At 39.5% G+C, this 21654-nt stretch overlaps 1 protein-coding gene across 5 annotated transcripts in view; it reads left to right on the top strand.

Moving 5' to 3' along the window:
- Positions 1-21654, top strand: part of BMS1 (BMS1 ribosome biogenesis factor) — a 109151-nt gene that overhangs the window by 32441 nt on the left and 55056 nt on the right. For all 5 annotated transcript variants that reach the window (XM_064290343.1, XM_010598233.3, XM_010598234.3 and 2 more), the window contains exons 12-13: positions 10428-10585; positions 14216-14297. In XM_064290343.1, coding sequence (XP_064146413.1) covers positions 10428-10585; positions 14216-14297 — 240 coding nt within the window. The remainder of the gene's footprint in view (positions 1-10427; positions 10586-14215; positions 14298-21654) is intronic.

Genomic DNA, 21654 nt, shown 5'->3' with positions numbered 1-21654 from the left:
GCGCGAAATGGGTGGGCGTCTCCCACAGTAACGGGTGGACCCACCCCCGGGGTCTATTCAGGGGAATATAATTGTACCCCGCGCTCACACCCCACCCGCGCGCGCCCAAATCCCAGCGGGACGGCTCCCCGGCTGGGATGCTGGTCTCCCCGCTCCGAGACCAGTCACTTCCTCCCGGGGGCTTCTCCCTCCGGTGCGCCGCATCGCTCGCACGAACAGGATGGGCGTCACCCACACGACCAGGTGGGCCTGCCCCCTGGGTCAATTCAGGGGAATATAACTGATCCCCGCGCTCACACCCCGCCCGCTTTAGCCAAAATCCCAGCGGGACGGCTCCCCGGCTGGGACGGTGCTCTCCCCGCTCCAAGACCAGTCACTTCCTCCCGGGGACTTCTCCCTCCGGTGCGCCGCGCCGCACGCGTGAATTTGGGGGGCGTCCCCCGCACGAACGTGTGGGCCCCGCCCTGGGGTCGCTTTAGGGAAATACAGCTGATCCCCCCGCTCGCGCCACGCCTGCTTCCCGCCAGACTCCCGGCGGGACAGCTCCCCGGCTGGGACGCTGTTCTCCCTGCTTCAAGATCAGTCACTGCCTCCCGGGTGCTTCTCCCACCGACTGCGCCGCTACGCCACCTGTGCCAACCAGCTAGACTTCCTCCCGGGATGGGTTCGGGGGGGTAGGGCTGGGCCCCTTGTCTGTGCCGTCTGCCCCCCTGGGCTCTGCCCCAGATTGGGCTCCGAAGGTCACCTGCCTGGTACGCTGGCTCCTAGTTCCTAAAACGGTCGCTGTCTGCCCGTATTTGTTCGTTTTCCGTCTCTAAGTCTGTGTTTGTTGGTTAGAGTTCGTAGATTGTTATGTATGTGATCGATTCACTTGTTTTTCCGAGTCTTTGTTGCAAGAGGGATCCGCGGTAGCGTCCACCTAGTCCGCCGTCTTGGCCACCTCCCTCCTTGTTATCCTATTTTTATAGAAGATTAGGTCCCATAGTTTTCTCCTAGGAATTTTATGATTTTAGGTTTGATGTTCGGGTCTTTGAACCAATTTGACTTATTTTTTTGTGTGTGGTGTTTGTTTCCGTTTTCTGTAGGCGGATATCTAGTTTTGCCAGCACCGTTTGTTAAAGAGACTGTCTCTGCCCCACTGGATGAACTTTGACCGCTTGTAGAAGATCAGTTGCCCATAGATGTTTAGGTTGAATTCTGAGTTCTCAGTTCTGTTCCACTGGTCTGTGCCTGTTGTTGAACCATTTCCAGGCTGTTTTCATTACAGTGGCCATCTAGTATGTTTTGATATCAGGGAGTGTAAGGCCTCCTGCTTTGTCCTTTTTCTTCAGTATTGCTTTGGCTATTTGGGGTTTCTTTATTTTCCATATGAGGTTGGTCATTAGTTTTTCCATTTCAGTAAAGAATGTTGTTGGGATTTGAATCAGGATTGCATTGAATCTGTAGATCACTTTAGTTAGTATTGACATTTTCACTACATTAAGCCTTCCTACCCATGAGCATGGGATGTGTTTCCATTTTTGTAGGTCTTTTATAGTCTCTTGTAGCAGCGTTTTCTAATTCTCATTGTATAAGTCCTTTATGCCCCTGGTTAGGCTAATCCCTAGGTATTTTATTGATTTGGGGGCTGTTGTAAATGGTATTGTTTTCTTGATTTCTTTTTTGGAGTAGCCTTTGTTATTATAGAGGAACCCAACTGGTTTTTGTATATTGATGTTTTATCCTGTAGCATTGCTAAATTCTTCTATTAGTTCCAGCAGTTTTGTTGTGGAATCTTTAGAGTTTTCTATATTTAGGATCTTGTCATCTGCAGATAGTGATAGTTTTACTTCTTCTTTTCTAATTTGGATACCTTTTATTTCTCTTTGTTGTCTTATTGCTCTGGCTAGGACTTCCACTACAATGGTGAATAAGAGTGGTGATAATGGGCATCTTTGTCTCATTCCCATTCTCAGAGAGAAGGTCCTTAGCCTTTCTCTGCTGAGTATGATGTTGGCTGTTGGTTTTTCTTATATGCCCTTAATTATGTTGAGGATTTCCCTTCTGTTCCTATTTTGCTGAGAGTTTTTATCAGGAAAGGGTGTTGAATTTTATTGAATCCCTTTTCTGCATTGATTGACATGAGCATGTGGTTCTTTTCGTTTGTTTTATTTAGGTAGTGTATTACATTGGTGGAAACCCTGGTGGCGTAGTGGATAAGAGCTACAGCTGCTAGCTAAAAGGTCAGCAGTTCAAATCCACCAAGCACTCCTTGGAAACCCTCTGGGGCAGTTCTACTCTGTCCTTTTAGGGTCTCTATTTTTTTTTTTTTTAATGAGTCAGAATCGACACTGATTGATTTTCTGATGTTGAACCACCCTTGTAATCCTAGTATGAATCCCACCTGATCATGGTGTACGATTTTTTTGGTATGTTGCTCCAGTCTACTGGCTAGAGTTTTGCTGAAACATTTTGCATCTGTGTTTATAAGGGATATTGGTCTGTAGTTTCCTTTTCTTTTTTTTTTTTTTGTGATGTCTTTACCTGGTATCAGGGTTATGTTGGCTTCCTAGAAGGAGTCCGGTAGTATTCCTTCTTCTTCTATGTTTTTGAAGATTGTATAGAATTGGTGTCAACTCTTCTCTGAATGTTTGATAGAATTCTGCAGTGTAGCCATCTGGGTTTTTTTGTTGGTAGTTTTTCCATGACATCATCAGTCTCTTCGTTTTTGATGGGTCTGTTTAAATTTTCTATCTCTGTGATAACTTGGGTAGGTGGTGTGTTTCTAGGAATTTGTCCATTTACTCTAGGTTTTCAAATATGTTGGAGTGTATCTGATGGATTGGTTATGTCACCAATTTCATTTCTTAATTTGTCTCTTCTGGATTTTTTCTTTTGTCAGTCTAGCTAGTGGTTTGTCTATTTAATCCTTTCAAAGAACCAACTTCTCATTTTGTTCATTCTTTGAGTTGTTTTTCCATTTTCTCATTCATTTACTTCTGCTCTGATTTTTATAATTATTATTATTTTCTGGTTTCTTTTGCCTTCTTTTGCTCTTCCTTTTCTCTTTGTTCAAGTTGTCAGTTTAAGTTAGTGATTTTGGATCTCTCTTCTTTTTTAATGTAGGCATTTACTGCTATAAATTTCACTCTGAGTACTACTTTTGCTGTGTCCCAGAGGTTTTGATATGTTGTGTTTTCATTTTAGTTTGATCCTAGGAATTTTTAAGTTTCAGTTTAGATTTCTTATATGACCCCATAATTTTTCAGTAGTGTATTATTTAGCTTCCATGCAATTATTTTTCCCCCTTATTTATCCTGTTGTTTTCTAGTTTCATACTGTTATGGTCCGAGAAGATACTTTGCATGATTTCAGTCTTTTCAAACTTGTTGAGACTTGTTTTGTGCCCTGGCATATTACTTATTCTAGAAAATGATCTGTGTGCACTGAAGAAAGTGTATTGTTCTGATATTGGTTGGAGTGTTCTATGTATGTCCATTAGGACCAGTTGGCTTAAGGTTTTATTTAAGTTCTTAATGTCTTTAGTAATTTTTTTATAGTTATTCCATCTATAATTGAAAGTGTTGTGTTACAGTCCCCTGCTATTATTGTGGAGTTGTCAATTTCCCCTTTCGTAATAGTCAGAATTTGTTTCATATATTATGGTACATTGCTGGTAGGTACATATATATTTATGATCGTTATGTCTTCCTGTTTAATTGACACCTTTATTATTATGTAATGTCGTTTTATCTCTTGTAACAGATTTTTTTTCTTCTTTTGGTGTCTGTGGGCATCTTTTGCTGTTCTCTGTTTAGGGTCGCTATGAGTCGGAATTGATTCGACAGCAACGGGTTTGGTTTATTCAATTTGTGTAGCTAATGTTTTGATTTTGTCCTTCTCTTTTTTTTTATATTTATTATTGTACTTTAGATGAAGGTTTACAGAACAAACCAGCTTTTCATTAAATAGTATATACTGTTTTATGACAGTGGTTACCAACCCCACAACATGTCAACATTTTCCCTTCTCAGCCTAGGTTTCCTATCACCAGCTTTCCTGTCCCCTCCTGCCTTCTAGTCCTTGCCCCTGAGCTGGTATGCCCATTAATCTCGTTTTGTTTTATGGACCCATCTAATCTTTGGTTGAAAGGTATGCCTTAGGAGTGACTTAATTACTGAACTAAAATGGTGTCCGAGGGCCATACTCTTAGGGTTCTTCCAGCCTCTGTCAGGCCAGTAAGTCTTGTCTTTTTTGTAAGTTAGAATTTTGTTCTACATTTTTATCTAGCTCTGTCTGGGACCCTCTATTGTGATCCCTGGTGGTGGTGGCTGGGCAGCATCTAGTTGTAGTGTACTCATTCTGGTGGACGCCATGGTAGTTGTTGTGTATTAGTCCTTTGGAATAGTCTTTCCCTTGTGTCTTTAGTTTTCTTTATAGTCCCTTGCTCCCATAGGTTGAGACTAGTGGGAGTATCTTAGATGGCTGCTCACAGGCTTTTAAGACCCCAGACGCTACTACTCACCAAAGTAGAAGGTAGAACATTTTATTTATTTATGTTACGCCATTTGAGCCAGATGTTCCTGAGATCATGTCCCCATAGCCATCAGCCCAGCAATTTGGTTCCTCAGGGAGTTTGAATATGTTTGTGGAGCTTCCATGACCTTGCCTTGGACAAGTTGTGCTGGCTTCCCCAGTATTGTATACTGTCTTACCCTTCACCAAAGTTACCACTTATCTATTGTCTATTTATTGTTTTTCCATCCCTACCTCTCCCATCCCTTATAACCATCAAAGATTGTTTATTTTTGTGTGTAAACCTTTTCATGAGATTTTGTAGTAATGGTCTCATACAATATTTGTCCTTCTGTGATTGACCTATTTCACTCAGCATAATGCTCTCCAGATGCATCCATGTTGTGAGATGCTTTGCAAATTCATCATTGTTCCTTATCCTTGTGTAGTATTCCATTGTGTGTATGTACCACAGTTTGTGTGTTCATCTGTTGATGGGTATCTAGGTTGTTTCCATCTTTTTGCTATTGTGAACAATGCTGCAGTGAACAGGGGTGTGCATATGTCTTTTTGTGTGCCAGCTCTTATTTCTCTGGGATATATTTCTAGGAGTAGGATTGCTGGGTCATATGATATTTCTATTTCTAGCTTTCTGAGGAAGTGCCATATCGTTTTCCAAAATGGTTTTACCATTTTACGTTCCCACCAGCAGTGCATAAGAGCTCCAGTCTCACCACAGCCTCTCCAACATTTGTTATTTTCTGTTTTTTTGATTTGTGCTAGTAATGCCAGGGTGAGATGGTATCTCACTGTGGTTTTGAATTGCATTTCTCTAATGGCTACTGATTGCAAGCATTTCCTCATGTGTCTGTTAGCCACTTGAATGTCTTCTTTGGTGCAGTGTCTGTTCATATCTTTTGCCCATTTTTTAATTGGATTATTTGTCTTTTTGTTGTAGAGGTGTTGGCTTTTTCTATAGATTTTAGAGATTAGGAATCCCTGGTGGCGTAGTGGTTAAGAGCTACAGCTCCTACCCAAATGGCCGGCAGTTCAGATCCACCAGGCACTCCTTGGAAACTCTGTGAGGCAGTTCTACTGTGTCCTATAGGGTCACTATGAGTCGGGATCAACTCGATGGCAACAGGTTTCGTTTTTGGAAACCCTGGTGGTGTAGTGGTTAAGTGCTACAGCTGCTAACCAAAAGGTCAGCAGTTCAAATCCCCCAGGCCCTGCTTGGAGACTCTATGGGGCAGCTCTACTCTGACCTGTAGGGCCACTATGAGTCATAATCGACCCGATGGCAACGGGTTTGGTTTTTTTAGAGAGTAGACCTTTGTCAGAGTTGTCATAGCCAAGTTTTTTTTCCTAGTCTGTAGGTTTTCTTTTTACTCTTCTGTTGAAGTCCGTTGATGATCATAAAGTGTTTAATTTTTAGAAGAGCAAAGAACCCAGTTATATAGCTTATCTTTTGGAGTTTATATGTTGTTACTTATGATTTGTATCCTTTTAATGCCGTGTTTTAAGGCTTCTAGCGTTGATCCTATTTTCTTCTTCTATAATCTTTAGAGTTTTTGGTTTTATATTTAGGTCTTTGATCCATTTTGAATTAGTTTTTGTCTTGTAGAAGATTTTGATTTAAAGTCTATTTTATCTGTGTTACGAATTGAATTGTGTCCCCTCAAAATGTGTATAGACTTGGCTAGGCTATGATTGCCAATATTGTGTGTTTGTCCAATTTTTGTGATCTGATGTGATTATCCTATGTGTTGTAAATCTAACGTCTGTAATGTTAATGAGGCTGGATTAGAGGCAGTTATGTTAACAAGGCAGGACTCAAATCTATAGGATTAGGTTGTATCTTGAGTCAATCTCTTTTGAGATGTAAAAGAAGCCAGCAGAGAGAAATGGTACCTCATGCCACCAAGAAAGAAGTGCTGGGAGTGCGTCCTTTGGACCCAGGGTCCTTGTGCTGACAAGCTTTTAGACCAGGGGGAGATTGAAGACAAGGACCTTTCCCCAGAGCCGAGAGAGAGAGAGAGCTGGTGCCCTGAATTTGGACTTCTAGATTCCTAGACTGTGAGAGAATAAATTCCTGTTTGTTAAAGCCATCCACTTGTGGTATTTCTGTTATAGCAGCACTAGATAACTGAGATGATTTTATATCAGTATGGCCATCCTTACTCCTTTGTTTACTGATTGAAATGCATATTTTTCTCCGGGTCTTTTTTATTTTGGTCTGTTTGTGTCCCTGGGTCTAAGGTGGGTTTCTTGTAGACAGCAAATGGATTGATCATGTTTTTGTTTTTTTAATCCATTCTGCCACTCTTTGTCTTTTGCATGAGGCTTTTAGACCATTTACATTTAAGGTTATTTTGAAAACGAATTGTCTGCCTCACTGATTTTGTTACTTGTTTTTTGAGTGTTTCATATCTTGTTTATTATACGGATATTTCTGTTTTTGTTTAGATTTGAGTGCTTTCTTGTGATGAGCCTTTTTGTTAACTTGCTTCTTTTCTCCTGAGTTTCTCTTTCTTAGTGATTTCTTAGTGGTTACCACATATGGTACATTACTTGACTTACAATTACTACAGTGTCTAGCATACAAATAACTGTTAACATATAACCGTTACATGTTAAATCTACCCCTGATATGCCCCTCCCTCCCTCATTTCTGTTGGTGTGTCTCCATTAACATCAATATATAACCTATATTTTGGTTGGTTTAGTTTGTATTTCTTACTGTTCTTTCCCTTCTGTTTGGAGTACTTTCTTGAGTAATACTTGCAGAGCTGGTCTGGTAGTGGCAAATTCCCAGAGTTTTAGTTTGTTTGGGAATGTCTTGATTAACCCCCTCATTTTTGAGTGACGACTTTGCTGGGTAAAGTATTCTTGGTTGGCAGTTCTTTTTTGCTTCAGTATTTTATACATGTCGTTCCATTGTCTTCTGGCCTCTAGAGTTTGTGGAGAGAAATCCATACTGATTTTTATGAAAGAACCTTGGTGTTTTTAAATTTTAAATTGTTTTTTTCTTTGGCTGCTTTCAAAATTCTTTCCTCTTTGCCTTTCAATGATTTTATTGTCAGAGTTGATTTTTTGTGTGTCTCTTCTGATTGAGGTTTGTGTAGCTTCCTATATTTGCAGGCTTGTTTCTCTGCTCATGTCTGGGAAATTCTCCTGATTATCTCTTGGAAAATTGTTTCTATGCCTTTATCGTTGTGGTGCTCTGGGATTCCAGTATTTCTATTGTTAGACTTCTTAATCTAATACCACATTTCTTTTTGGGTTTTGTCTTAGTTATCTAGTGCTGCTATAACAGAAATACCAAAGAGAAATTTATTTTCTCAGAGTCTAGTAGGCTACAAGTCCAAATTCAGGGCATCGGCTCCAGGGGAAGGCTCTCTCTTTCGGCTCTGGAGGAAGGTCCTTGTTCTCAATCTTCCCCTGGTCGAAGAGCCTCTCGGGAGCAGGGTGCATTCTGCTTCTGGTGCTGCTTTCTTGGTGTTAATGAGGTCCCCAACTCTCTGCTTGTTTCCCTTTCCTTTTGTTTCTTAAGAGATAAAAGGTGTTGCAGACCACACCCCAGGGAAATTCCCTTTACCTTGGATCAGGGAGATGACCTGAGTAAGAGTGGTGTTAGAATCCCACCCTAATCCTCTTTAGCGTAAAATTACAATCACAAAATGGAAGACACCATACTGGGAAGCATGGCCTAACTAAGTTGACACATATTTTTGAGTGACTCAATTCAATCTATGACAGGTTTGTTATCTCTTCTTTGTTCTTTTCTCTTGTTTCCCTTGAGACTTGATAAGTTCAGATGTTTTTTCCTCTAATTCTGATATTCTGCTTGTTCTATTCTCTTGTCGATGTTTCTTTTCCATTTCTAATTCAGGTGTTCCAGTAGTTCTTTCTCACCTCTCCCCCCCCCCCTTTTTTTTTTTTTGGTATGTTTTCAAATTCCTTGTTGAATCTCTCATTTTGTTCTTCCATTTGTTTCTCAAACCCCCTTAGTTTGTTTTCTGGGTGTTCTTTACTTTCTTTAAACATATTTCGCACCATAGTCTGAAAAGTATCAATTCTTTCTATTATTCTGGCTTCCATAGGAGAGATTCCCTCTTCATGTTTTGCTTTTTGAGTGCTTCTTCTTTTTTGCTTTTGTGATTTTATTATGTTTTGTTGAACTTGAGCCATTTTGTTACCCTTTCTTGAAATTTTTTATTCTGTTTATTGTGGGAAATTTTCCTGTTTGGGTGCCCTGCTGGGGGAGCATCAGATTTTCCGGTACCAGTGGAAAAGCTGGGACCCTCCCGTACAGCCACTGTACAGGAGGAAGATGTGGCAGATGGCTCCCTCCAAGATTCACAGGCCTAGGAACTCCAGGAGGCCTGATGCCTCAGCCCTGCAGGTTCCCTGTTAGGTAAAATCTGAGACAGCAAGATTGGTATCTTCTCTTGTGAACCACTAGATGGCACCCCTACCCGAGGAGTTGATGTAACAGATCTGTTTGCTTGGTCTGTAGGATTCAATATGCATGTGAGGGAGGGGAAGGTTTGCTGGATGCCTCAGGCAGTGTGTGCTGCAGAGATGGACTTTACTGTGGTGAGGGTGAGTGGTTTTTTTCGTCTTTCCCTCACTGGAGCCCCTGTATTGGCACACTCACTATATCCAGGGTGTCTTGCTGGGGGCAGCCTCCTGCTTGCCTGTCAGTCTGGACCTTTTGCCTCACCCTGTTGCCCCTACAGCTCTTCTGTGACCTAGTGCCTCTTCATTCCAGGCCTCAGCAAAGTTCAGCAGTACTCTCATGCCGTGTTAAGAAATTCCTTCACCCTCTACTGCTTGTGCAGCCTGTGAATTCTCACCACCAATTTGTGCCACCTTAAAAGAAAATCCAGCTAGAGTTAAGCTCCCTTTCTGTGTTCCTTGCCTGGCATGTTCCCCAGTCCCATCCCAAAATCTCTGCAATGAGCTCTAGCTTCTGATATTAGTGGGTATGATCTCTCAGTTTCTGTGCTGATTCCGTTCCTCCCTTTCCCCTCTTCTGGAGTTCTGAGATCTCAGTCTGTGTTTTTATTTATTGTTCAGCGAGTTAGTTTCTGAGGGAATAGGTGGAAGTGTCCATTCACTTCATCATCCTGCCCCACCTCTCTGTGCTTGTGATGAGAATACTTACTGTCCATTATGTCACTTAGTATCCCTACGTAAAGTTCTTCATGAGAAATTTTTTGTGAAATTTGAAAAAACCAAAACCAGACCTAGTGCCATCGAGTCGATTCCGACTCATAGCGATCCTATAGGACATGGTAGAACTGCCCCATAGAGTTTCCAGGGAGTGCCTGGTGGGTTCGAACTGCCGACCTTTTGGTTAGCAGCCATAGCTCTTAACCACTACGCCATCAGGGTTTCCTGTGGAATTTAGTACCATAAAAACGTTTTCTGCCTGTGAAAATGCTTTTCGTTTCTAAAAATGAGAACCCATTCTGTTTTTGCTTTTGCCCTTGTCCTTTGATTTTATGTTTTATTAAACTTGTCTATATGTTCTTTTTGGAGAGAACATGAATCAGTAATGGAAAATATAAAGTGGTGAACTTTATTTGTGCTTGCTGGTTACCACATGGCTAGACGAAGGTTCAAGAAGCTCGTGTGGGCTAGGAGCATAGGATTGCAGGGTTAGTGTGGACTTGAGCACAGAACCCTCTGCTGCTGCTTTGCAGGAGGGCAGGAGTCCTCCAGACATGTCAAGCAATGGTTTCCTGGCCTTTCTCTGCCTGTGGCTCTCTGGCTGTCTTGCCAGGGACCACAACCATAGCTGCCACAACCCCCTAGTTCTAAACTTTTGGCCTAACTGCTTAAAGATGATGAATTCTGGAGGATTGATTGATTATTTATTCATTCATACATTTATCCTCACTTTTCCATCATGGCGGTCCCTTTAGTGACAGAGGATAATGAAGAAGATGATGGTGACCCCAGAGAAGAACTTGGAGGCTTATTTCGTGTCAGCCAGCCTGACAGAGAGTGTAAGCACAAGGCCGACTCTTTGGATTGCTCTAAATTTCATGTGGAAGCACCCCACAATTGGGATTTAAAGGAGGTAAGGCTGAATAGTATGTTTTGACTTATGAGAGAATTAAATTGTTCTAGAAGAGAATTATCAGATTTCAGTATTACTTGTCTCTTAAAAAAAAAAAAAAAAAATTTTTTTTTTTTTTTGTGTCTTAGTGGCTTCTTATTTTTGTGAGATAAGACTTTTTCTCAGATATTGGAGTGGATATTTCATGTATCCTAATAAAAACCAAAACCAAACCAAACCCAGTGCCTTCGAGTTGATTCCGACTCATAGCAACCCTATAGGACAGAGTAGAACTGCCCCATAGAGTTTCCAAGGAGCGCCTGGCGGATTCAAACTGCCGACCATCTGGTTAGCAGCCGTAGCACTTAACCACTATGCCACCAGGGTTTCCTGTATCCTAATGTGTGGGTTTAATCAGTCAGATCATGTGCGTGTATTATGGAGAAAAGGAAAATGTTTGTGTTTACTGTGTGCAGTAGTGTTAATCTTTATTTGGAAGCATTCCATGTAAGTTTTTATACATTTGAAATATTTTATGTTTTAAAATTAGGACATACCTAATATTTGTGAGTAACATTTATAGTTCTACTGTTTGTGAGCAAACAGAAATCCATGACACTGGTAAATTTTCTTCCCCCCAGCTTACCATCCCCTAGTTATACTGGGATTAATTTAGTTCTCCCATTAATCCCATTTTAGACCTTTTGCCCCTCTGCTTTCTGTTCTGGAGTTTTCTTCTGATCTTCCCAAGGCTGGCTTTTTGTCATTCAGAGTTTAGCTTAAATGTCACTCCTAGGAGAGGCCCAATCACTATCACATTACCTATTTTCAATCACTGGGTAACACTTGTAGCCCTGGTGGCACAGCAGTTAAGCATTTGGCAGCTAACCAAAAGGTTAGCAGTTCGAATCCACCAGGTGCTTCTTGGAAACCCTATGGGGCAGTTCTACTCTGTCCTGTAGGATCATTATGAATCGGAATCAACTCAATGGCAATGGGTTTGGGGTTTTTTTTTGTTTGTTTGTTTTGGGTAACATTTATATACTTTATAAGATTTTACTTAATCATTTTGTACGGTAAAATTTAATACAGATAGAGAAAACCATGTAAAAACAATTGTTTAACTTAGTGAATTAGAAGATGAATACCGCTGTAACTACCACTCAGGACAGTGAATAAAACTGTACTGCCACGACTCCCTTCATGTGCAAATAACTACTATACAGACTCTTCTGGTGATCATTTCTGACTTTTCTTCATAAATTTATCTACCAGGTGTGCATCTCTAAACACCATAGCTTAATTTTACCCAATTTTTATTTTTGGTTTATTTATTTATTTATTTTGATATGCTGTTAATCTACAATCTTCACCTTCCCCAATCTTTTTATATTTTGTTTGTTTCAGGACCAAATATTTGATATGTAGAGTTTCTCATATTCTGGATTTTGTGGATTGTATCCTCATGTGCAGTTTATCATGCTCCTTTCTCTTCTGTACTTTCTATAAATTGGCTCAGAGTAATATCAATGGGACTTTCTGTGATGTTGGAAATGTACTGTATCTAAGCTGTCCAGTGTGGCATCTGTGGCTAGTCAGCACTTCAAATGTAGCAAATGAGACAGAAGAACTCAATTTTTAATTTTTTAAGAGTTTTATTTTATTAAAATTTAAGTAGTCACATGGTTTGGGCTATTGCATTGGACAAAACATCTATACGTTTGATCGGACTTAGGTTGGATTTTTCGTATTTTGGCAAGACTGCTTCATAGGTAGCGGAGTCTTTCATAAAGAAGACACAAAGTCTAGTTGTCTCTTTTTGTGATATTTGCAGTCGTTGATGTACAATGCCTAGATCTATTAATTTAGTAAGTATGTAAAATGATGGTATTCTATTCAGCTTGTCAGTTTCTATAAAGAAACCAGCTGGGAATCTGATAGGGATTGGGTTGAATCTGTAGATCGGTTTGGAGACTGTCACCACGTTAACAAAATTAAGTCTTCTAATCCATGAACATGGGCTGTTTCTCTGTTGTTTAAGTCTTCTTTCTTTCAACAGTATTTTCAATATTGTTTTAAACAGTGTTTTCAGAGTGAGCTTTTAGAGTATAAGTTTTATACTCCTTTGTTAATATTTTTTGCTAAGTATCTTTTTCTTTTTGATGCTAGTGAGGAAATTGTTTTCTTAATTTCATTTTTGAATTATTTTTATTGTTACTGTATAGAAATGCAATTCATTCGTATAGTAAAACTTAAAAAGCTGGACCCTTTGTGAGGCAGAAATCTGTCAGAGAAGGAAAACTCAAATATCACTAAAACAAGTGATAGAAAAGTGGTCAGACTGTACCCAGTTAAAGGCAGAAAACTTGTGAGACCTGGAAAAACAAGGCAGTCCCATTGAGTTCTGGCTCTCACAGGTTTCACTGTATATGCTGAACTTGTTTATTAGTTCCAGTAGTTTTTTTAGTGGACTCCTTACAATTTTCTATATATAAAATCATTTCATGTGTGAATAAAGAGTTTTCCTTTGCAATCTGGATGCCATTTATTTAATTTTTCTTGTCTAGATGTCCTATTTAAAACATCTAGTACAGCGTTAAATGAAAGTGGTGAGAGTGGACATCCTTTCTTGCTCCTTATCTGAGGAGCAAATCATCTAGTTTTTCACCATTATATATGATGATAGCTGTGGGTTTTTTAAATAAATGCCTCTTATCAGGTTGAGGAAATTTCCTTTGATTCCTATTTTATTGATTGGTTTTATCATGAAAGGGTCTTGTTTTTTTATTTTATAAGTAGATTGTTAAGCTTCATGAAAGCAAGGAGTGTCTTGGAACAGCTTGCCATTCAGTGTGTGCTTTTGGCATAAAGTAGATGTTTAGTAAATATTTAGTGAGTGATTGTAGGCAGGAAGAAACAAACAAATGACACCCTTGCATCTGTTGTAATTATGGTAACTCTAAGGCTACTGTTTGAGTGCAGCTGTGTGTGAAAAACATGAGTCATGACCAAAATGTGAAAAGGACCTGTGTAAAGGTTTGTATAAAATGTGTACTTTTTAAGGCCTTTGGAATAAATAGGTTCCCCAGGAAACAGACTTTGAGATGCAAAGTTGTATACAAGATTTTGTTCTGTATTTGAATGGTGTACCCATCATCGATTACATGTGTGTACCAGATGATCTGGCAGGTCAGGGACTAGAAACCTGATCCACTGTTCTTTGCACTGTACTGTGCTCATATAAGACATTTTGTCTTTGTCGGAATTTAGTGGTCCAAGGAATTACATTTTCAAACAGCTGTGATAAGTTTGGATTAACAACTAGCAAGACCACCTTTTTAAATTTGCTGTCTAACTACATTGCCTTTGAAACATTAGTGAACTTCGAAAATAGTTGGATCAGTAAATATCTGTTTACTTATTAGGTTGTTGGCTACTAGTTCTTTCCCTGTTCACTGCTTAGTGCTATGAGTTTTTTTTCCATTAATTATACTATGTGCATCATAGGCCCCCTTGAAATGAGACTGTCCATAAAAGTGGCTTGAGAAGTATCTAAAGGCAAGTTATAGCCTGCTAGTTTTTCTTAGTAGCAGTTGTTTCATTGAGTGATTGGAGCATGTCATCTAAGTGCTGCATTATTTTCTATGTAAGGCTATGAACAGCATCAGAGACTGCTTTGTGACTGGGAAGTGGGAAGAAGATAAAGATGCAGCCAGGATCTTAGCAGAAGATGGTAAGTAAAGAGCTTCATCCTTCAGGAAAAAAACTAGCTTCTCAGTACTTTGTTTTCTTTTAAAAATATCTGAAATAATTATTGTTGTGAGTTGCTGTCGAGTCAATTCTGACTCATGGCGACCCCACGTGTGCACAGTAGAACTGCTCCACAGGGTTTTCAGCGCTGTGACCTTTTGGACGCAGATCTTCTGAGGCGCCTCTGGGTGGGTTTGATCCGCCAGCCTTTTCGCTAGTAGTTGAGTGCTTGGCCGTTTGTGCCATCTAGGACTCCATCTTAAATAATAGTCAAGTTGAAAATAATAGTTGATTGTGAAATGCTTTGGGGAACTCTGACAGATGTTTGGATAATACTCTGGTTCCTCCTTTCAGTAATGATTTTATTTTCTCCTGTTTAATCAAGGAGACTTACAAGATTTGAACTTTGGAGAGAAGTGAGAAGCTTTCTATAAAAATGGCATGGGGGCTCTGTCTGACCTCCTTTAACTTCACAAGGGGGAAAGAGAATCAAGATCAACAGCCCAAGGCTGATTCCTACGAGATGGAAGTCAGACGTGTCTCCTTTCTCTCTGCCATCTTTGCCAATTCTGATACCATCCATCCCTCCACCAGCAATCTCCACTTCTCTAGCGGGTTCGATAATTCATTGCAGTAGCCACACACAACTCACAGACAATACTCACGATTATGAGCTTTGTTAGTGAAGTAACAGTTACATATCAGGCTCAGGAACACTCAGGATACCGCTCTTCGATCAGGACATCCTTCCCAGCTCCTCACATTATTTGCTCAGCATACCGATTAAATAACTATGGTGAAAGGATACATCCCTGATGCACACCTCTCCTGACTTTAAAACACGCAGTATCACCTTGTTCTGTTCAAACAACTGCTTCTTGGTCTAAGTACAGGTTTCTCATGAGCACAATTAAGTGTTCTGGAATTTCCATTCTTTGCAGTGTTATCCATAATTTGTGTTTTGTTAACTATATAAAGGCATATCCATTCAGTCGAGTGCCTTTGCAAAGTCAATAAAGCACAGATAAACATCTTTCTGACATTCTCTGCTTTCAGCCAAGATCCATCTGACATTAGAAATGATATCCCTCGTTCCACGTCTTCTTCTGAATCTGACTTGAATTTTTGGCAGATCCCTGTTGGTGTACTGGTACAACCATTTTTAAATTTTGCTTGTGTGTGATATTAATGATACTCTTCGATACTTCCACATTCTGTTGGATCACCTTTTCTTTTAGAATGGGCACAAATAGGGATATCTCCTAGTTAGTTGGCCAGGTACCTGTCTTCCAAGTTTCTTGGCATAGACGAATGAGCGCTTCCAGCTTTGCATCTGTTTGCTGAAACATCTCAGTTGGTATTCCGTCAATTCCTGGAGCCTTGTTTTTTGCCAGTGCCTTCAGTGAAGTTTGGACTTCTTCCTTCATAACTACTGTTTCTTGATCATATGCTACCTCCTGAAATGATTGAACATTGACCAGATTTCTTTGTTACAGTGACTGTGTGCATTCCTTCCATCTTTTTTTGATGCTCCCTGTGTCGTTCAGTATTTTTCCCATAGAATCCTTCAGTGTTACAACTTGAGGCTTGGATTTTTCTTCAGTACTTTCAGCTTGAGGATTGCTGTGCATGTTCTTCCCTTTTGGTTTTCTAACTCCAGGTCTGTGCACATTTCATTATAACACTACTTTCTCTTCTCAAGCTGCCCTTTGAAGTCTTCTTCTGTTCAGCATTTCTTCCTTTCACTTTAGCTACTCGATGTTTAAGAGTAAGTTTCATAGTCTCTTCTGGCGTCCATTTTGGTCTTCTCTCTCTCTTCTGTATTTGTTAATGACCTTTTGCTTTCTTCATGTATGATGACCTTGCTGTCACTCCACAAGTCATCTGGACTTCAGTCATTTGTGTTCATTGTGTCACCAGTATTTCAAATACCAGCAGTGTTACCCATGGTGCTAAGGTTTCAATGAAGCTTCCAGACTAAGACAGACCAGAAAGAAGGACCTGGCAGTCTATGTCTGAAAAGATTGACTGGTGAAAACCTCATGAATAGTAGTGGAACATAATCGGATATAGTGCTGGAAGTTGAGCTCCTCAGGTTGGAAGCTACTCAAAATATGACTCGGGAAGAGCTGCCTCCTCAAAGTAGAGTCGACCTTAACGGCATGGATGGTGTAAAGCTTTCAGGACCTTCATATGATAATGTGGCACGACTCAAAATGAGAAGAAACAACTGCAGACAGCCATTAATAATCGAAAAGTACAATGTCCGAAATATGAATCTAGGAAAATTGGAAGTCAGAAATGAAGTTGAACACATAAAGATCAGTATTGTAGGCATTACTGAGCTGAAATGGACTGGTATTGGCCATATTGGATTGGACAATCATGGTCTACTAAGCCAGGAATGACAAATGGAAAAGGAATGGCATTGCATTCATTGTCAAAAGAACATCTCAGAACCTCCCTGTCACATTGTCAGTGATAGGATAATATCCATACACCTACAAGGAAGACCAGTTAATCTGACTGTTATTCAAATTTACACACCAATCACTAATGCCAAAAATGAAGAAATTGAAGATTTTTACCAACTTCTGCAGTCTGAAGTTGATCAGACATGCAATTAATATGCTTTGGTAGTTAGCAGTGATTGCAATGCAAAAGTTGGAAACAAGAAGGTTCAGTAGTTGGAAAATATGTCCTTGGTGATAGAAACAGTGCAGGAGATCACATGATAGAATTTTGCAGTGCCAATGACTTATTCATTGCAAATACCTTTTTTCAACAATCTAAACAGCGACTGTACATGTGGACCTCAGTGGATGGAATATACAGGAATCAAATCAACTCTATCTGTGGAAGAGACAATGGAGAAGCTGAATACCATGAGTCAGAACACGGCCAGGGACCAGTTGTGGAACAGACCATCAGTTGCTCATATTTAAGTTCAAGTTGAAGCTAAAGAAAATAAAACAAGCCCATGAGAGCTGAAGTACAACCTTGAGTATATCCCACCTGAATTAACAGACTGTCTCGAGAATAGATGTCATGCGTCGAACACTAATGACCAAGTGTGGTAAAACATATATACAAAAAACCTGCCATTTCAACCACTCTTTAGGTGTACAGTTCAGTGACATTAATCACCTTCATCATCCTATGCAACTGTCACCACTATTCATTTTCAAAGGTTTTTTTATTTCCCCATTCTGACACCTAGTACCCCTCAACCAGTGAGTCCACCATTTCCCTCTGTCTCCATCGCCTGGTAAATAAGATATTTCATGTAAGAGAGGTCATACAATCTTTGTTCTTTGGAGTTTTATTTCACTTAGCATACTGCTTTCAAGATTCATCCATATCATAGCATGTATTAGAATTTTATTTCTCCTTATGGCTGAATAATATTCCGTTGTATATACCACATTATGTTTGTCCGGTCATCTGTTGATAGACGTTTGGATTGTTCCCACGTTTTGACTACCGTAAATAGTGCTGCAATGAACAGGCATCTCTTTGGGCCCCTGCTTTTAAGTCTTTTGAGAATTTATCTAGAAGAGGAATTGCTGGTTTATTTGGTAATATGTTTGAATTTTGGGGGACCTGCCAAACTGTTTTCTATAGTGGCTGCACCATTTTATAATCCCACTAACAATGGATAAGGGTTCCAGAGTCTCCACATCCTTGCTAACACTTGTTATTTTCCTTTTTTCTGATAATTGCGATCCTAGTGGGTGTGACTGTGGTGCATGGTTCTACTCTGACACACATGGGGTCTCCGTGAGTCACAATCAATTTGTTGGGTTTTTTTTTGTTTGTTTAGCAGGTGTGAAATGGTATCTCATCGTGGTTTTGATTTTTATCTCCCTAATCGCAAATCCTAATAAATGGAGAAAACATTGAAGTTGTCAAGAATTTCATTTTACTTGGAGCACAACCAGTACCCAGGGAAGCAGCAGCCAAGAAATCAAATGACGTATTGCATTTGGCAGATCAGCTTCAAAGATGTCACTTTGAGGACTAAGGTGCCCCTCACCCAAGTCTTGATATTTTCAGTCTCCTTATATGCATGTGGAAGCTCAACAGTGAATAAGGAAGACCAAAGAAAAATTGATGACTTTGAATTATGGTCTTGGTGAAGAATGTTGAATACACCATGGACTACTGGAAGAAGGAACAAGTCTGTATCGGAAGGGTGCAACCAGAGTGCTCCTTGGAAGTGATGATGGTGACACTTCGTTTCACTTACATTGGAAATGTAATCAGGAGGAACCATTCCTTGGAGAAGGACATGCTTGAAAAGGTAGAGGGTCAGTGAAAAAGAGGAAGACTCTAAATGAGGTAGCTTGACACAGTGGCTGCAGCAATGGGCTCAGACACAGCAATGATTGTGAAGATGGCGCAGGACCAGGCAGTGTTTCATTCTGTCGTAAATAGTGTCTCTGTGAGTTGGAAGCAGCTCGATGGCACCTAACAACAACAACAACAATTGCAAACAGTGTTGAGCATCTTTTCATGTGCTTGTTGGCCATTGTATATCTTCTTTGGTGAAATGTCTGTTCAAGTCCTTTGCCCAGTTTTTGATGGGGTTGTTTGTCCTTTTGCTGTTGAGTTGAAGGATTTCTTTATATATTTTGGCTATTAGGTTCTTATATGGTTCCCGAATATTTTCTCCTATTCTGTGGAATTTCTTTTCTCCTTTTTGATAACGGCCTTTGAGGTACAAAAGTTTTTAATGTTTATTAAGTCCAATTTATCTATTTTGTCTTTTGTTGCTCGAGGTTGTAATGTCATATCTGAGAATCCATTTGTAAAATTAGATCTTGAAACATTACCGTTTTGTTCTAAGAGTCTTATGGTTTTACGGTTTATTTAGGTCATTGATTCATTTTCAGTTAATTTTTGTGTAAGTTTTGAGGTATGGATCCAACTTCATTCTTGTGCATGTGGAGATCCAGTTGTCCCAGCCCCATTTTATTGTAGAGACTATTCTTTCCCCATTGAGTGGATTTGGCACACTTGTTAAAAATCAGTTAGCCATAGATGTCTGGTTTTATTTCTGAATTCCCAGTTATATTCCCTTGGTCTATACGTTTGTCCTTATACCAGTACCAGACTGGTTAAATTTGTTTTTTTTTTCTTTTTTTATACTACGTTTTAAAATCAGGAAGTTTGAATCCTCCTACTTTGTTCTTTTTTTTCAAGATTGCTTTGGCTATTTGAGGCCCCTTGCAATTCCATACGAATTTATGAATTTGAAGATTAGCTTCTCCATTTCTGCAAAGAAAGGCTATTAGAGATTTTGTTGAATCTGTAGATTGCGTTCGATAGTATCGACATCTGAACAATATTAAGATGTCTGATCTATGAACACAGGATGTCTTTCCATTTAATTAGGTCTTTAATTTCTTTCAGCAATGCTTTATAGTTTTCAGTGTACAAATCTTTCACTTTCACGGCTAAATTTATTCCTTAGTATTGTATTCATTTAGATAGTATTGTAAAATCAGATTGTTTTCCAAATGGTTCATTGTGGGGTGTAGAAACACAACTGATTTTTGTGTGTTGACCTTATGCCCTGCGACTTTACTGAATTCACTTATTAGCTCTAGTAGCTTTCATGTGGATGCTTTGGAATTTTATATATATTGGATCATGTCGTCTTCAAGTAGAGATAATTTTACTTTTTTCTTTCCAATTTGGATGCCTTTTATTTCTTTTTCTTGTCTAACTTCTCTGGCTAGAACCCCCAGTACAGTGTTAAAGCACCTGTGGTGAAAGCCGGCATCCTTGTTTTGAGCCTGTCCTTGGGGGGAAAGCTTTCTTCTTTCACCACAGAATGTGGTGTTAGTGGTAGGCTTTTCATAAGTGCCCTTACCATGTTGACAAATGTCTATGTAGTTGTAATTTCCTGAGTGTTTGTATCATGAAGAAGTGTTGGATTTTGTCCAATGCTTTCTCTGTGTCAATTGAGATGACCTTGTGGTTCTTCTTCTTTGTCCTGTTAATGCAGTGTGTTACATTGAATGCCTTTTTTATGCTGAACCACCCCACATTCCTGGGATAAATCCCACTTTGTCTTGGTGATAATCGTTGTAATATGCTTTTTGATTCTGTTTGCTAGTATTTTGTTAAGGATCTTTACATTTATATTCATAATGGGTAATGGTCCCTAATTTTCTTGTGGTAACTTTATCTAGCTTTGGTATAAGGGTAGTGCTGGTCTCATAGAATGACTTAAGAAGTATTCCCTCATCTGTTTTCAGAAGAGTTTGATCAGGGTTGGTGTTAATTCTCCTTTAATTGTTTGGTAGAATTCACCAGCGAAGCCATCTGATCCTGGATTTTCCTTTCTTGGGAGATTTTTCATTTAATCTTTTCACTCCTTGTGGGTCTGATGAGATTTTCTATTTTTTCTTGAGGCAGTTTAGGTAGTTTATGTGTTTCTAGGAATTTTCCGTTTTCATCTAAGTTATCTAGTTTGTTGACATTCAGAATTTCATGGTAATCTCTTACAATCCTTATTTCTGTGGATTTAGTTGTGTTGTGGGGGAAAAAACATCACAAAGTTTAGTAAAAGCAAAAAGAAAGTTTTATTCGGCATATATTCAAAAAGACAAAAGTTGAGAAGCAGACAAACATGCCACCAGAAGTAATGTCTGCCTGAGTCCAAGAAAATATTACCGAATAGGCAAGAATGGGAAAATGGACAAGCATGCTGCCACAGCCATGTCTGCCCGAGTCCAAGGAAAGTTACAGAGTCATCAGTATGTATTAACATTACAAATGGGCAGAACCGTTGAAAGCTTCGCCTTTTCACAGATTGGCTAGAAACTGTGATCCTACGTTTTGAATTGTCTTTCTTAATGATCATTGGTAAGGTTTCAGTAATGACAGTCAGCAGGGTCTTCATTGGTCCAACAAATTTTCTGTTCACTAAGTACTAAGTAAAAGATAAGAATGGAAAGTCTTGTGTTCTGGTTTATGTGAAAGGTTCCCTAAAAGATATTTTCCAAGATTATTCTGCCTATTGTCTATCTCAGGGCCCAGTTGATGTGTCCTTGTGAGTCCCTGTGAGCCCAGCTCCAGCTAGGTCACATTCTCTATGCTCAAGGACAGGGAATAATAATCCTAAATCAGTAGTAATGCCTACTCTTTCTTTTCTGAATTTAGTTATATCTGTCTTCTTTTTTCCTTGTCTAGCTAAACATTTGTTGATGTCATTAATTTTTTAAAGAACCAACTTTTAGTTTTGTTGATTCTCCCTTTTTCTATTCATTATTTCACCTACCTCTAATTTTTATTAATACTTTTCTTCTGATAGCTTCTTTTTCTCACTC

This window comes from Loxodonta africana, chromosome 8 (genome assembly GCF_030014295.1).
Source record: "Loxodonta africana isolate mLoxAfr1 chromosome 8, mLoxAfr1.hap2, whole genome shotgun sequence".
NCBI classification, from domain to species: Eukaryota; Metazoa; Chordata; class Mammalia; order Proboscidea; family Elephantidae; genus Loxodonta; species Loxodonta africana.
Note: the sequence above shows the minus strand (reverse complement) of the source record. Positions and strands in the feature narration are given on the sequence as shown.